The following is a 15,315-nucleotide window of genomic DNA, read 5'->3' on the forward strand; positions in this document are numbered from 1 at the left end:
AGAAACCCTTCCCACACTCTTGCAATGTTCTAAACTCTTAAACCTACATAATTTAACAATATAGGTATATGCACTGCACAGTAGCTACGCACTGCAAACAAAGCACACAATGGCGATTGAGTTCAAATCCGAATGGAAAAAAGTCCCGTTGAGTGCCAGAGAAAGCACCGGACCTCCAAGCGACACCTCCCCGCCAGAGAGGCTCCCTGATTTGGCAAGCAGCACTCAGATTCACCGATGATGCTAGAAGTCTGGTTTTGGTGCAGTTCCCGGTCTGTTCCGTACGGCTTTCTGCTTCCACTGAGCGCTGAAATCACTATGAATAAGGACCAAACTTTTTCGGATCTGTTCAAAACTTCCTCTCCATTTCGGCAGAAAGCAACGGCTGGAAGCACTGTTGGCTTCTGGGAAATGTAGTCCTTTTGAGTGGCGATACAGTGTAGGCTTACTGAGAGAAAACTATAAAATGGCAACACCCTATCTGAAGTATTTTTGTTTAACTTTTTACTGTATCCACTACCTTCCCAATCACGTGAGTAATATTAAAGTTGACAATCGTGTGTCGTGTACAAATTTTTTTCTTGTACAATCTTGCGTAGAAAACCCCCCCGAAATGGCAAGTCCGCGAAAGTCAAACCGCGAAGTAGTGAGGGACTACTGTATTACTAAAGAAAATGGCACCCATTGTTGGAAAGTTCTTGGATTTGTTGAGGGAAGAATGAACAAGTTTTAGCTCTAAGCCATCGTTTCCTGTCCTGTGAGCTCTCTGTTACCCTCCACAAAAAGGAAACTCCAATGCAAAGACTGAAAACTTGTGTGTTAGAGGAGAGGATGATGAAGACTGAGAAGCTAGAGCAGTTTATTTTTTTATGTTGACTGTCTTTGTTGGTTGATTCTGTGCTCCCTATTAAACATTTTGTAAACTGTCTTTCTTAATTTTATACTTTTGCTCCGCTTGTTCTCCCATTTTCTGTCCAGTTTTCCACCCATCACATTTTCCCATTGGCCACGCTGTGGGTGGAGCCGATGCCTGAGGACGACACTGGACTGTAAGTTTAACGCTGATAATGTATATGTTTTTGGTACCACTTTACAATAAGGCTCCCCTTATATGTCTAATAAATAGTTTATAGATACGTTAATTCTTCTATAAACACTTTATAAATCATTAATTACTGTTTATTAAGCATTAATTAAGGGTGACAGAGAGACAAAAATGAGCACTGTCTTGCCAAATAGTGAACCAAATCTGTTCACCTATATTTCATCTAGAGTTGTTATATTAAACATTTCAGACTAAGTACTACCTTTTAAGAACAATATGCATTTGTAAACCTATTCATTTAGGATGTAATATTAGTTGTAGATACTTATAATGCAGTGATAAAGTACATAGTATGCTAAAAAAAAAATTTTTGGCATTTATGGTTTTTGCCACTTTATTAGACATTAACTTTGGCAGCACAACAGATCAGTGGTTAGCATTGTTGCCTCACAGCAAGAAGGTTCTGGGTTCAATCCCCAGTTGGACCTGGGGTCTTTCTGTGTGGAGTTTGCATGTTCTTCTTGTGCATGCGTGGGTTTTCTCCTGGCACTCCGGTTTCCTCCCACAGACCAAAACCGTGCATGTTAGGCCCAGGCCTCCCTTACAAAAGAGATCTGTGACCTCAGTGGGATTTGCCTGGTTAAATAAAGGTTAATAAAATAATTAGCCATCTATAAGGGGAGCCCTATTGTAAAGTGGAACTTTTTTTTAAATATAATTTGTTTTCCTCCTGATAATTAAACAGAAGACTGAAAAGTTGCACCTGAGATTTATTTGGACACTGATAATTTGGTTCTCTGTGGTTCATACAGTGTTGTAGTCTGGATGTCAGACTACTTTACTTTCCGCTGTACACATCGCACCACTCCATAACTCTCATTAGTCCAAATATGTCTAATAAAGTGGAAAAATCCATAGATATACGTATCTATGCCGTATACGTCGCATCTATTATGCGTCACCCGGAAATGTGGGCCGGTGTTGTGCCAAAAATTGATTGGCTGCCAAATGGCGGCAGCGGGAGCGTGCACGGGAGGACTTCAACAAGAATTTAACAAGATTAACACTTAAAAACAATTATTTGTTTGCTCGACATTATAGTAAAGATGTGTATCAGTCGAACCTTTCCTTAATAAATGCACTTTAATGGTCAAATCAGCTGCATTTTGCCTGGACGGCGCGGTGAAATGCAGCTGATTTGACGATTGCTCTGGGAGTTCCAGAGCGAGACGAAGGTGGCTTAGTATGGCAAGCTAAGGTCTCATTAATAGCCACTTTTACCTATTAATAAAACACTTGGCTTGCCATATTAGTTGAGCGCTCTCTAGTGGCTGAAAATTGTAGTGTTCAATATTTCCCATGTCAGAATGAATGAAATCGTCAGATCTCAAACAAAAACTGGTTTATAAATATGGGGAAAACGTGTATCATTCACTTAGGTGCATAAGTTGCAGGGCATGCAAAATTATGCAAAAAGGTGCGACTTATATGGCGAAAAGTATGGTACATTTAGAGTAGACATTAATAAAGAGGTAAATATTAAATTCAACCAAACTGCAAAAGTTCATTTCTAACATAATAAAAAAGTGGTGTATGGTTAATACAACTTAAACTTTCACTTTGAATTAATGTAAATTTTGCTTTTGCTTGATATTAACTTTTAAAATGTATGATTTAAACCAAGTTATACATTTTAATTTGAGATAAACTGATACATGTAGGTGTGACAAATTACATATTTTTTAAGTTGAACCGAAGTGGGGTGTTTTTTCAGTGTGCTTAACTTGGTGTAAAAACCATCTACATTTCTGATTAACAGTCCCTTGCCCACTTTTTATTAAAATAACTTTGACAAAATGGGGAAAAAAATGGGGAAAAACTATTGTGTTGTGAAATTTGATGGCAGTATGGCAAAGATGCAATGTACAAATGAAACCGCTAAATTCCAACTTACTTGTTTTTGTGTGTTTGTGAGCAGACAGGGGTTAAAGGTCATCACACCCGAGGAGACGTTCACGCTGCTCGCCTCGTCCCCCACAGAGAAGGTGTTTATTTATTTATTTTTAAACGCACGTCTTGCAAAAGCTGCGTTTCCTGTCCTTTGTGCTCACTCTCTCGTTTTAAGTCCAAGTGGCTTCGTGCCATTAACCAGGCCGTGGCTCACGCTCTGAGTGGGGCAGGGAGGAACGCAGGTGGTTCAGGACCCAGGTCCGAACCGCCCATCTGCAGGACGGCGTCCTACACTTTTTATAAAGACGGGCGCTTCAAAGAGGCGACGTACGAAGGTCACTGGCTCACTGGGAAGCCCCATGGCAGGTTGGACACTATTTTTTATTTATTTATTTATTTATTTTTAACTGGAGGAGTTTTTAACTTTAGGACTGCTGACTCAGCATTCTAAATGCTGAGTCAGCAGTCACACTATTGTTTTCCTGTTTATTTATTTTTTTGTTTTCCAGTCTTTTTTGTCGTCCAAGTACCTTTGTATACTTTGTGCTATTTTAGCCGTTCATGAAACAACACGTTCAGCTCATACGGTGGGTCTGTGCTATGAATTTTTTTTTTATAACATATATATATATATATATATATATATATATATATATATATATATTACTATGTTTACAAATAATTCCCCATTGAAATACATTAAGATGGCTTAAATTTTGTCAAAAATATTGTTCATTTTTAAATCTGCTTCAGCAAACTGGCTATATTTTTGTTGTTTTATTCTACTTTTACCTATGATTTATTTATACCTATTATTTGTACCTTTATTTAACCAGGCAAATCCTATTGAGATCACAGATATCTTTTGCAAGGGAGGCCTGGACCTGACGGCAGCCTAACATGCATGTTTTTAGACTTATTTACCCCTTGGCTACTTTTACCCTAAAGCTAGTGTTCTGCTTTTTGTAGCTGTAACCATTCACTTCTAGCTTTTTCATCAAATTTCAGCAAAGTCATTCACTTTCACTACTGAACTTTCACACTGGATTTCAGCCGAAAATACAATTTCTCTAGTTTTGTTGTTTTGATTCATTAGTTTATTGTTTACCTTTTTAATTTTAGTGGAGAGTTAAAATGGCCTGATGGCAGAATTTACACTGGATCATTCAAGAACGGACTGGAAGACGGGTACGTTTCAGCCAGTGAGATCACCTCTCAGTCTGTCTGAATATAAGCTCAGTTTGCATCGTCTGTGAGAGATTTCTGATCCCGTTTCTTCATCTTTTTCTGTTTATTTCTACAGCTTTGGGGAGCTTGTGGCTCCTAATAAGACACTAAACAAGAATGATCTCTATCAGGGATATTGGAAAGAGGGCAAGATGCACGGCCTGGGGTCATACAGGTGAGTTCAAAGACAGAGGGGGAAAAAAGTTTTAAGTGAGGATTTTTGTCATTCCACAGTTTGAGGACAGCAACTAAAAAACGCCCTGTCACCTCTCTGCCTCTTTGGTTTTGGGACGACCAGCAACAACTGATCTTCTGACCTAGAGAGCATGAAGGAACGTACAGGTGGAGCAAGTTGGACAGATATGCTGGAGCAACACCATGATTGTATCTAAAAACCAATAAAATACCATGATTGTATCTAAAAACCAATAAAATAACTTTTAAAATTGCTCGGGAAAACAACCTTGAAGCCGATGTAGTGATGCTAGATACAGGAGTGATGTTTTCCAGTACCAGTGTTTCCCCTACCATTATCCAAGGAGGGCGCCCCACCCTGTCAACAGGACTGAGCGCCCTGCCTTCCGAATGTCCTTCAATGCCCGCATCACCTCTGTGCGATAACCGTCAGCACTGACGTAGCGCTAAGCTAGCGGCGCACAATACATACGCGCTAGCAAAAGCAAAAATGCTACTGACGTAGCGCTCCGCTTCTCTCACACATACCCCCCATCGACAGAAGAAGAAAAAAATAGATGAGCGGCCTGCCAAGGGAACTGATCTAGGTGATGAATGGCTTGGCTCATCACAAAATGCTAAAGGGCCCAGATGAGTATGAATTTTAGAAGCATCACTGGGCCCAAACAACAAAACTTGTTTTGTTTTTTGCTCTTGTTTAAATGTAAAAAGTTTGACGTCCACACCTTGCTTTCTTCAACACAATCTAACAGTCAGTTCATAGAAATGTGATTTTCTTGATTTAATGGCATATATATTTGGGTGTCATAATCATAAAAATGAAATGTGACTCCATGTTTCCAGAGAGAAGATTAAAAAGAAAATACAAAGAAAAGAGAAGTGGGCTAAGTATTCAGCTCTGAGGCACTCCGCAACTAGCAGGACCCATGTACCAATAATCTCATTTAAATCAGGCAGAGTGACCAGTTTAAACTGTCAGACGGAGGGATCGTAGGAAGGGGCTAAAAAGGGCCCTAATGCTCACAACCTTGAGGAAAAATAGAATTTTCAAAAGTTGTCGCTCTTTAGCCGAGTTCTCAATGTTGGTGGAGTGCAGGGCAATAAAAGCAAAGTTTATGGTTTGAAGAAAAAACAAGAATTGTGATGATTAGTCAATTGGATCAGAAAAATGTTTAGTCTTTGCAGTTTCCACAGTTTTCTGATTTAAAAATGCCAAAAATTCTTCAATGTGTGAAAAGCCATTAGACAAATGTGTTCACTTGTTTGAAACTCTTGATAATTTTATCCACCTCTTTAGAGTTAGAACTCAAAACTGAAACAAGGTTCTTACAGTCTGGTGCTTTGGAACAATTTGGTTTCACGTTAACTTTCCACCAGTGAAAGTTGTGAAAAGTTTTTGTAAGAGACTCGGCTTGTGTTGGACTTCAGGTATGCCAGTGGTGAGGTCTACGACGGTTCCTTCCAGGACGGCGTGCGACACGGCCACGGCATGCTGCGCAGCGGGAAGCACAACACGTCCTCCCCCAGCGTCTTCATCGGCCAGTGGCTGCAGGACAAGAAAACAGGATATGGAGTCTTTGATGACATCACAAAGTACGCTCACTTCTAAGGATGCACAATATTGGATTTTTGGCCAATATGCGATATGGTGATATGTTAAAACCTATTTGATCAGATCAGGTAGACGCACGTGACATCACCATGTTGTGCTGGTGCTGCAGGCGTCCTTGTCACTGGGTTGTCAAACAAAAACAGTGTCTTTTTATATCTGTGAGTTATTTGATGGAATGGCCGATGTCCGCTATTTAACTTTAACTCTGATATCGGCCGATACCATGCCGATAATATCGTGCATCCCTACCCACTTCTATAAAAATACTCACTATATTATGACGACTCGACATTCACATTGTAGTGATCTTGTTTTCATTATTCACGTTCCATTCATACAGTTTTTGCAGTTGTACTACTTCTGCAAACTTTGTACCGTTTTAAACATTCATGGATCAAAACATTCAAATATATGGATACGATGATTTTTGGTTTTTGTAACTTTTGTAGTTTTCAAAGTACTTTTAAAAAAAATCTTTAAATCCTTAAAAACTGCTCTAATTTCTCCTTTTGTGTCCTTTTTAATACATCTACCGGTATCTCTTTTCTCTCTCTATGCTTAGTTTTCTCCTTATGCCTTTTTGTCCTTTTTACGTTATCTCTGTCTTCTTTTGGTCTTTTTTTGTCTCCTTGTGTGTACTATTTATATTTTTATGTCTTCTCCGTTGTCTTCTTTTTTTCTGCAGGTCTTTCAGAATGTGTGTTCTCATAAGATTTGTTTCTTGCAGAGGAGAAAAGTATATGGGTATGTGGCAGGACCACCAGCGGCAGGGCACCGGGGTCGTCGTCACTCAGTTTGGTCTTTACTACGAAGGAGCCTTTAAAGACAATAAGATGATGGTGAGAACTTGGGTAGTAAAAAAATGGGAACTAAATGGGAATAAACTCAGTGAATGAATATGAGAATAAAGATTTAAAACTGATCACATCCAGACAGGAATCATGGAACTTGTCGTGTTTAGGACTTGAGAAATCGTTTAAAACTATAGAAACGAAGCAGTGTGAACACTGAGCGCTAAATGACTGCTGAAATATGCTGAATTATGATGAAGCTGAACAGAACATTAGCTAATCACAAAAGTAAGTCCAAAGTAGTAAAACACTAGCCAAAAGTAACAAAAGGCTAGATAAAATGTCAAAGGCTAGAAGAAGAAATGTGATTAAAAACATTTAGTTGACCGCAAGAATGATAAGGCTGCACAGAAGACAGTTGGAGTCAGCCTCCCCACCATCACAGACATCTACACCTCCAGATGCAGGAATAGGGCCACCTGCATCATGAAGGACTCCACTCACCCAGCACACACTCTTTTTGCCCCGCTCCCCTCAGGAAGGAGGTTGAGGAGCATTAAGTGTAGAACCACTAGACTGAGGAACAGCTTCTACCCTGAGGCTGTTAGACTCATGAATCTCTAACCAGAATAATCACTGTGAAAAAATCACATCATGTTGCTGCTGATCTGTTTCAATGTTGCTGCTGATCTGTTTCAATGTTGACGTGTTCATGCGTGCACATCTGCTCACACAGACTCGTGTTCATGTTTGTGCTGATATTCGACGTAATGTTTATATGCTATTAGTGTTTAGTGTACATTTAGTTTGTTTTTCTTAGTTCATATCAGATGTTATCTTTGTTTTTCATTTACATTTTATTGTTGGATGTAACTGGGGCCCTGTGTACATAATTTTGCTCCACCACATGTACCACATGAGGTGCGAATGACAATAAAGAATCTCTGACTCTGATAAAATGCAAACTAAAAACAAAAAAATATAAGGCCAGGTAAAAATATGAAAATGCTAGCTAAAAGTTTTCGAGGGCTAGGGGAGTGCCTCAGAGCTGAATACTTAGCCCTCTTGTGTTTGCATTAAGCTAACTATAAAGCTAGCTTGAAGTTTAATGTAGTGAAAGGCTAGCAACAAAAGCAGAGTGGTAGCTAAAACAAAGTATAAAGTGATCGAGTATTTATAAGAAACAATGATTTTGAAGGAACTGTATTTCTGTGATTAAAGTATTTTCAAAAGTAAATATGTTGAAAATATAAAAGTTACAAAAACTAAAAGTTATAGCGCCTATTTCCTGAATGAGCTGAATGTTTCGACATGATAACATAGAAGAATTGCACAGTATGTAGTGTCTGCAAAAACACATGGATTAAATTAAAAAAATGGAAAACGATCATGTAAATACTGAAACGACAAACTCACTATTATAAGGCCTAACTTTTTTTTTAGGAATACATGAAGTTCACCATTAGTTGATAAACATCAAAGTGAGCAGCATGAAAAAATACATAATTAGAAACAAATCTTCATGTTTTTTCCATGTATTTAAGTCCAAAACAAGCTTTCTAGGAGCTTTGTTAAAGAGATGAAGTTGGATTTGAAAGTTTGCTGTTTTTTAGGGGACGGGAGTCCTTCTGTCAGAGGACGATACGACCTACGAGGGGGATTTCTCCGACGATTGGACCCTCAGTGGAAAGGTAACTGGTTTCTGCCGCATGAAAGCGTCTTGGACGTCACGTTTGTTGAATAAAGTCACTGATTGTCTCCCCCAGGGTGTTCTGACCATGGCGAATGGAGACTATCTGGAGGGCTCGTTCAGCGGCGAGTGGGGGTCCGGTCTGAAAGTGACCGGTTCCTACTTCAAACCCCACCTGTTTGACTTTGACAAGGACAAGAACCGGGCCGTGTAAGTTCGCCAAGTGTCTCATTTCCACAGTTACATCTGTACTAGCTTGTTAAAGTTTGTTTTGTTTTCTCTTCTGTGACAGGAAGTTGGGCCGTCTGTGTGTGTCCGCAGAGGACAAGTGGCAGGCTGTGTTCGAGGAGTGTTGGACCCAGATGGGCTGCGAGGCGCCGGGCCAAGGGGAGAACCAGAAAGCCTGGGAGAGCATTACGGTGGCGCTCACCACCAACCGTCAGCACGTGCAGGACAGGTCCGATCAGATATTTACAGCCTGCACCACATTTGAGTCCATCTCTAGAATAAAGGTTTTGACTGTTTGTGTGCGTTTCAGTCCAGAGACGTTGTCTCGGAGTCACAGCAAAACTCTGGAGAGTCTAGAGGTCGTCCCGCAACACGACGGACCCATCACCGTGGAGAGATATCACACCATCCGCCTCTACCTCCTCCAGGTGAGGAGGCACAAATCTCAGATTCAGTGCGACTGCTCTGTGGTCAACACGTCTCACATGGACCATCGTTAAAGGTCCCAACGGGCTTCACGCAGGCTCTGATCGGGTCAGAGAGAACCATGAAGAGGGAAAACTCGCAAAGACCAGACGTTTGGGACTTTTTCAGTCACATCGTCTTAGAAAGCAAATCAGTTGTTGATATATAACGGTTACTTTCCAAAAGTTTTGTTTAAAATCTGTTCATTAGCTGTTTTGCTAACACAAACTAACAAAGATGCAAAGAAAAACAAAGTCACCTGCCTGAAGCCAACCCAAACCAACACTAACTATAGGATTTGTCAAATAGGAAAGTCTTAATCCCAGTCTTCAAACTGGACAATGTGTCAGCCTCATGGACAGAAACTGGAAGTTGGTTCCACAAGAGAGGAGCCTGATAATTGAAAGATCTTCCTCCCATTCTGCTTTTAGAAACTCTAGGAACCACAAGTAAACCTGCAGTCTGAGAGCAAAGTGCTCTGTTAGGAAAATATGGAACAATAAGATCTCGTATAAAAGATGGAGCTAGGATGTTGAGGGCTTTGTATATTATTATTATTGTAATATTATTGTTGTTATTGTAGGTTTGTGTGTTTAAAGAGAATATTGCTATGCACAAGAAAAAAGACAGTTTAATTTCAAGGTCAAGGTGTCTTTGTCATTCACATCACATGTGGTGCATGAGGTGGAACAAAACTATGTACAGGGTCCAGTTACATCCAACAAAGATACAAATTATAAAAAAAACTAATAAGATCCAAGATATGAGCTAAGAATATACTAAGCACTAATAGTACAAAACAATGCGCCAAACAACAGCAGCACGAACATGAGTCTTTGTGAGTAGATGAGGATGAATGAACACAGCAACATGAAATAAATCAGCAGCATGAGATCAGCATCATGGATGGTCAGCAGCACATATTAACAACGAAGTGGCATTAAAGTGATTTTTTTTTTCACAGGGATTATCCTGGCTAGGGATTCATGAGTCTAACAGCCTCAGAGTAGAAGCTGTTCCTCAGCCAAGTGGTTCTGCTCTTAATGCTCCTCAACCTTCTGCCTGAGGGGAGTGGGGCAAAAAGTGTGTGTGCTGGGTGAGTGGGGTACTTCATGATGCAGGTGGCCCTCTTCCTGCATCTGGAGGTGTAGATGTCTGTGAAGGTGGGGAGGCTGATTCCGACAGTCTTCTGTGCAGCCTTCACCACTCTCTGTAAAGCTTTTCTCTCTGCAGCTGTGCAGCCTCCATGCCACATGTTGATGCTGGAGCACAGGATGCTCTCCACTGCACACCTGTAGAAGGAGGTGAGGACTGAGCTTCCCAGACCAGCTCGTCTCAGCCGTCTGAGGAAGTAGAGTCTCTGATGAGCTTTCTTGATCAGGCTGGTGGTGTTGTTGTCATTCATGTGTACACCCAAGTACTGACTGTGGTCTGTTTGTTAAGAAGTCTAGGACCCAGTTGCAAATGGAGGGGCTTAGTCCTAGTGTGAATAGTTTGTCCATCAGGGTTTGGGGGATCATGGTGTTGAAGGCGGATGTGAAGTCCACAAAGAGCATATGGACGTAGGAGTCCTTCTGCTCCAGGTGGGTGAGAGCAGTGTGGACCACAGAGGAGATGGCATCCTCTGTTGATCGGTTCTTGCGGTATGCATACTGATGAGGGTCCTCGTTGATATTGATGTTAGCGTTGATGTGGGTTATGACCAGTTTTTCGAAGCATTTAGCGACTATCGGGGTGAGGGCCACTGGCCGATGGTCATTCAGGCCAGTCACTGTACAGCTCTTGGGAACTGGAATAATGGTGGTGGTCTTCAGGCAGGTGGGAACTGTCACCAGGGTGAAGGAAGTTTTAAAGATGTCTTCCATCACCTCGCAGAGTTGATCAGCACAGTCTTTCAGCACCTTCCCTGGATGTTGTCTGGGCCAGTTACCTTGTGTGGATTAATCCTCCTGAAAGTACTTCTTACTTCTGCTGAGGTCACGCTGAGGAACTCTTCTTCCTGTGATGAGTCTGGTGCTAGGTGGTCTGTTCGGGTCCTCAAAGTATGCATAGAACCTGTTTAGAGCATCAGACAGAGATGGATCCCTAGTAGGGCATTGAACACCTCTGCCTTTATAATCCGTTATGCACTTAATGCCCCTCCACATGTTCTGGGTGTTTTGTGAGGAGAAGTGTCCCTGGATCTTCTGCATATGCTGCTTTGGCTCTTTTCATACCAGCATCCAGCTCTTTCCTTGTCCTTCTCAGCTCCTGAGAGTTGCCAGACCTGAAGGCAGACTCCCTGGTTCAGATTTCATCCATCAATTTTCTTTTTGTTCTTGTTTTTTTATTTATTTTGTTTTTATACTATTGTAAATTATGAAAGAATAGAAAATAAAGCAAACACGAAGTTAATTTCAGAAGCAGCAATTGTTTTGCACAGATTGGCGTGAAAAAGCACAATTTAACAGATTCTTGTGTTTATCTGCTTAAAATTATCAGATTTCGAACAATGTGAAACTATTAAAGAAGAGAAATATCTGGATTTGTCTTGTTTGTGTTTGTCCAAAGGAACAAGCTAAAATTCAATAATTGTCTTTTTTTTTTATCGCTTCCAAGACTCGTTTTTTTTTTTTTTTTTTGGGATGTTTATTTTACAAAAATTTACTTAAGTTGAAAAGAAACTCATCAAAATTATCCTAAAATTTTAATATTTAAATTGTTAGTAATAAAAAACAGATTTAGTCTTTAGAGGTACCTGAACGTTTAGCTGAGGGGGAAAAAAGACAGATCAGTAATTCTGGTGTAAACGGACGAGTCACGCTCCAGATTTATCGGTTCAGGTTGGACTGAAACACTCTCCCCCTTCACCTTTAGGCGTGTGACACCCCCCTCCACCCACTGGGCCGGCTGGTGGAGACCCTGGTGGCGGTGTACAGGATGACGTACGTCGGCGTCGGAGCGAACCGTCGGCTGCTGCAGCAGGCGGTCAAGGAGATAAAGTCCTACCTGAACCGAATCTTCCGGATCGTCAGGTTTGTGCAGCAGCTTCAATTTCAGAGTCGAACCAGTTTCAAGCTGCACCAGTACAAAACTGGCCACGTTTGCTTTAAAATTCCTGCAGGTTTCTGTTCCCAGACCTGCCAGAAGAGGGCGGTCTAATCCCAGAGGCTACGGAGAGCACACTGCAGCCCGGCTCCGACGCCCCCGTGGAGCCACCCAGACCCGGGTACAGAGCTAGCAGCAGCTGCAGCGCTCCCAGCTGGAGCAGATCACATGACCTCCTCCCTGTTTGTGTTTCAGCCGCGTGGTGAGCAGCTTCGCCCTGCTGCTCCCCGTCCTGCTGCCTCGCCTCTACCCGCCGCTCTTCACCCTCTACGCCCTGGAGAAGGAGAAGGAGGACGACGTGTACTGGGAGTGCGTCCTCCGCCTCAACAAGCAGCCCGACCTCGCCCTGCTCGCCTTCCTGGGCGTCCAGCAGTACGTCCAGCCCCGTGGACCGAGGCTGCAGGAGTCGAACCCGTCCACCTTTCTGACCTTTGTTTCTTTTGCAGGAAGTTCTGGCCCGTTTCACTCCCAGCCTCTTTGACTGTTTTTGAGAAAAAGCAGCAGGTATCGTTTTATTACTTGGCCTTTTGAAGCTGCAGCTGAATATATGAAGAACCTCCTTTAAAAAAGATTTTCCTGATGTTCTGCAGGTCATCCCGAGCACCAAAGACGCCTGTTTCGCTTCCGCGGTGGAAACTCTGCAGCAGATCAGGTCCAGCTCACGTCAGAACAAACCAGACGTTGATGCAGCATGTCTCCAAGGACTTTCAGCTGAAACAGCTGTTCAGACGAAAAGATGCAGAACACTAGCTAAAAACTAAAATGTGCAGATTAATGGCTAAAAGCGAAAATATGCAGATTAATAGCCAAAAGCTAAAATGTGCAGATTAAGAACTAAAAGATAAAATATGCAGATTTATAGCTAAAAGTGAAAATATGTAAATTAAATGCTAAAATATGCAGATTAATAGCTTAAAGCTTAAGTATGTGGATTAATATTGAAAAGCTAAAATATACAGATTAAAAACTAAAACATGCAGAGTAATGGCTAAAACATGCAGAGTAATAGCTAAAAGCTAAAATATGCAGATTAATAGTTAAAAGCTAAAATATGCAGATTAATAGCTAAAGGTTAAAAGATACAGAGCACTAGCTAGAAGCTAAAAAAACACACTAATGGCAAAGAAAATACTAGCTAAAAAAAGAACATGCTGCCTAAAATCCACAAGTTACAAAATACTATCTAATGTAGCAAATTGATAGCTAAAAGTAGCAAAAATGTTTGCTAAATTCCAAAAGTAGCTAAACTAAAGGGAGCAAAATGTTTGCTAAATCTACAAAAAGCTAGTTTAATCTAGCCAAAAGTGGGCTAAAACCTATTTTAAACAGGCATCCAGAGGATAAAAGTGCCAAAAAGCTAGTTTAAAGCTGCAAAGGGGTATCTAAATGGATCTAAAAATTAGAGACTAGACGTTGCTAAAGGTGAACTAGAATCAAAATGTTGTAATACCTTAACTAAGCTTAAACTCCAAATAGCTATAATCTAGCCAAAAGTAGAAAATTTATAGCGAAAAGTCTAAATAAATTGTTAGCTGAATGCTAAAAGCTTCAAGAAGCCAGCTAAATAAAGTAAAAGGCTAGCTAAAAGCTAACTTATTGCTACTTATAGCTTCTGGTTTTCTAAAAGTAACTAAAAGTCTAATAAAAAAAAAAGGAGCAGGTTTGCTGAAGCAGATTCTTAGTTTTTTTTTTTTTGTTTTGTTTTTTTTGAAAGACCTGAAAAGATCTGAATGTATTTCAATGAGTAGAATATTTGTAAATAAAGTTGAATATTGTGAGAAGTATAAAAGTTACAAAACGTAAAAGTCACAGCAACCATGTCCTGGAAGAGCTGAACGTTTAGATCTGTGACTGTCTAAAATATCACAAAGTATTCAGAAGTAAAAGTAATACTCTGGCCCAGAGTTCACACAATCAAGTAATCCTAATCCTGATCAATCTGGCACTGACCGGTGTTTGTTTTGTCCTGCAGCACAACGTTCACCCCGTGCGACAAGCTGCAGGTGATCCAGCTCACCTTCGAGGAGATCACGCAGGAGGTGCAGTCGCTGCTGCAGCAGGACTTCCTGTGGTCCATGGACGACCTGTTTCCCGTCTTCCTCTACGTGGTGCTGCGCGCTCGGTCAGCCGCTCACACAAACATTTACACACAAACCGCCAGGATGACGGCGAGATGACAGAACAAAAGACATCAGAGGGTGCAGGATGATGCTGCTGCGGTTTAAAACTTAAACCGATGCAGGAAATCCAAACATGCAGCTAAAAAAGTAGAGAAATTGTATGTCCTGTGAAAATGCAGTGTGAATGCTTATTGCAGAAGAACTTGCTGAAAAACGGCTGAAATTAGCTACACATGCTGAAAAGGAAGAACAAGCCTAAGTTAACAAAAGAAAGCAGAAAAAACATATTTGCTTAATTAGGTTTAAATAAGCAGGAATGAGCACAAAAATTAAGAAATTAGCTAAAAAAACTGAAATTAGCTAAACAAAAAATAGCTGAAAAAGTAGAAAGAAGCTTAAACTACCAAAAGGAAGTGAAAGAAGCAGAAATGAGTAAAAAAAGTGGAATTGGCTGAAAAAGCTAAATTTAGTACAAAACGGCCAAGTACTAGCTGAAATAGCAGAAAAAGCTGAAACTGGCAGAAAAAAGCTGAAAGGAGCAAAACAAGCTGAAATTAGCAGAAAGTTAATTTGGCTGAAAGCAGAAATTACTACAAAATACTTGAATTTATCTGAAAACAGCTGAAGTTAGCTAAAAATGCTTTAAAATAACTGAACAGGTAGAGCAAGCTTAAATGTGTAGAAGAAAGTAGAAAAAACTTGTTTGCTGAACGAAGCAGAAAGGAGCATAATAAGTGGAAAATTATCTGAAATAGCTGAAATTATCAACAACAACAAAAAAACTGCTAAAATAGTAGCAAGAAGCTTAAATTACCCGTAGGAAGTGGAGAGAGCACATTTTTGCTGAACTAGACCAAAAAAAAGTTTAAGGTGGGTGAAAAAATTGTGGAATTGCTTGAAAAGAT

The 15,315-nt window shown here is 40.6% G+C and overlaps 1 protein-coding gene across 1 annotated transcript in view; it reads left to right on the forward strand.

The window, feature by feature from the left end:
• Positions 1-15,315, forward strand: part of als2b (alsin Rho guanine nucleotide exchange factor ALS2 b) — a 47,104-nt gene that overhangs the window by 28,262 nt on the left and 3,527 nt on the right. The window contains exons 17-33 of the mRNA XM_037696447.1: positions 979-1,049; positions 3,024-3,090; positions 3,171-3,361; positions 4,118-4,183; positions 4,299-4,397; positions 5,846-6,010; positions 6,757-6,868; positions 8,434-8,511; positions 8,587-8,720; positions 8,803-8,967; positions 9,049-9,166; positions 12,060-12,217; positions 12,307-12,411; positions 12,486-12,662; positions 12,737-12,794; positions 12,881-12,942; positions 14,263-14,412. Coding sequence (XP_037552375.1) covers positions 979-1,049; positions 3,024-3,090; positions 3,171-3,361; positions 4,118-4,183; positions 4,299-4,397; positions 5,846-6,010; positions 6,757-6,868; positions 8,434-8,511; positions 8,587-8,720; positions 8,803-8,967; positions 9,049-9,166; positions 12,060-12,217; positions 12,307-12,411; positions 12,486-12,662; positions 12,737-12,794; positions 12,881-12,942; positions 14,263-14,412 — 1,976 coding nt within the window. The remainder of the gene's footprint in view (positions 1-978; positions 1,050-3,023; positions 3,091-3,170; positions 3,362-4,117; positions 4,184-4,298; positions 4,398-5,845; positions 6,011-6,756; positions 6,869-8,433; positions 8,512-8,586; positions 8,721-8,802; positions 8,968-9,048; positions 9,167-12,059; positions 12,218-12,306; positions 12,412-12,485; positions 12,663-12,736; positions 12,795-12,880; positions 12,943-14,262; positions 14,413-15,315) is intronic.

This window comes from Nematolebias whitei, chromosome 23, assembly GCF_014905685.2.
Source record: "Nematolebias whitei isolate Nwh7 chromosome 23, NemWhi1, whole genome shotgun sequence".
Taxonomy (NCBI): domain Eukaryota; kingdom Metazoa; phylum Chordata; class Actinopteri; order Cyprinodontiformes; family Rivulidae; genus Nematolebias; species Nematolebias whitei.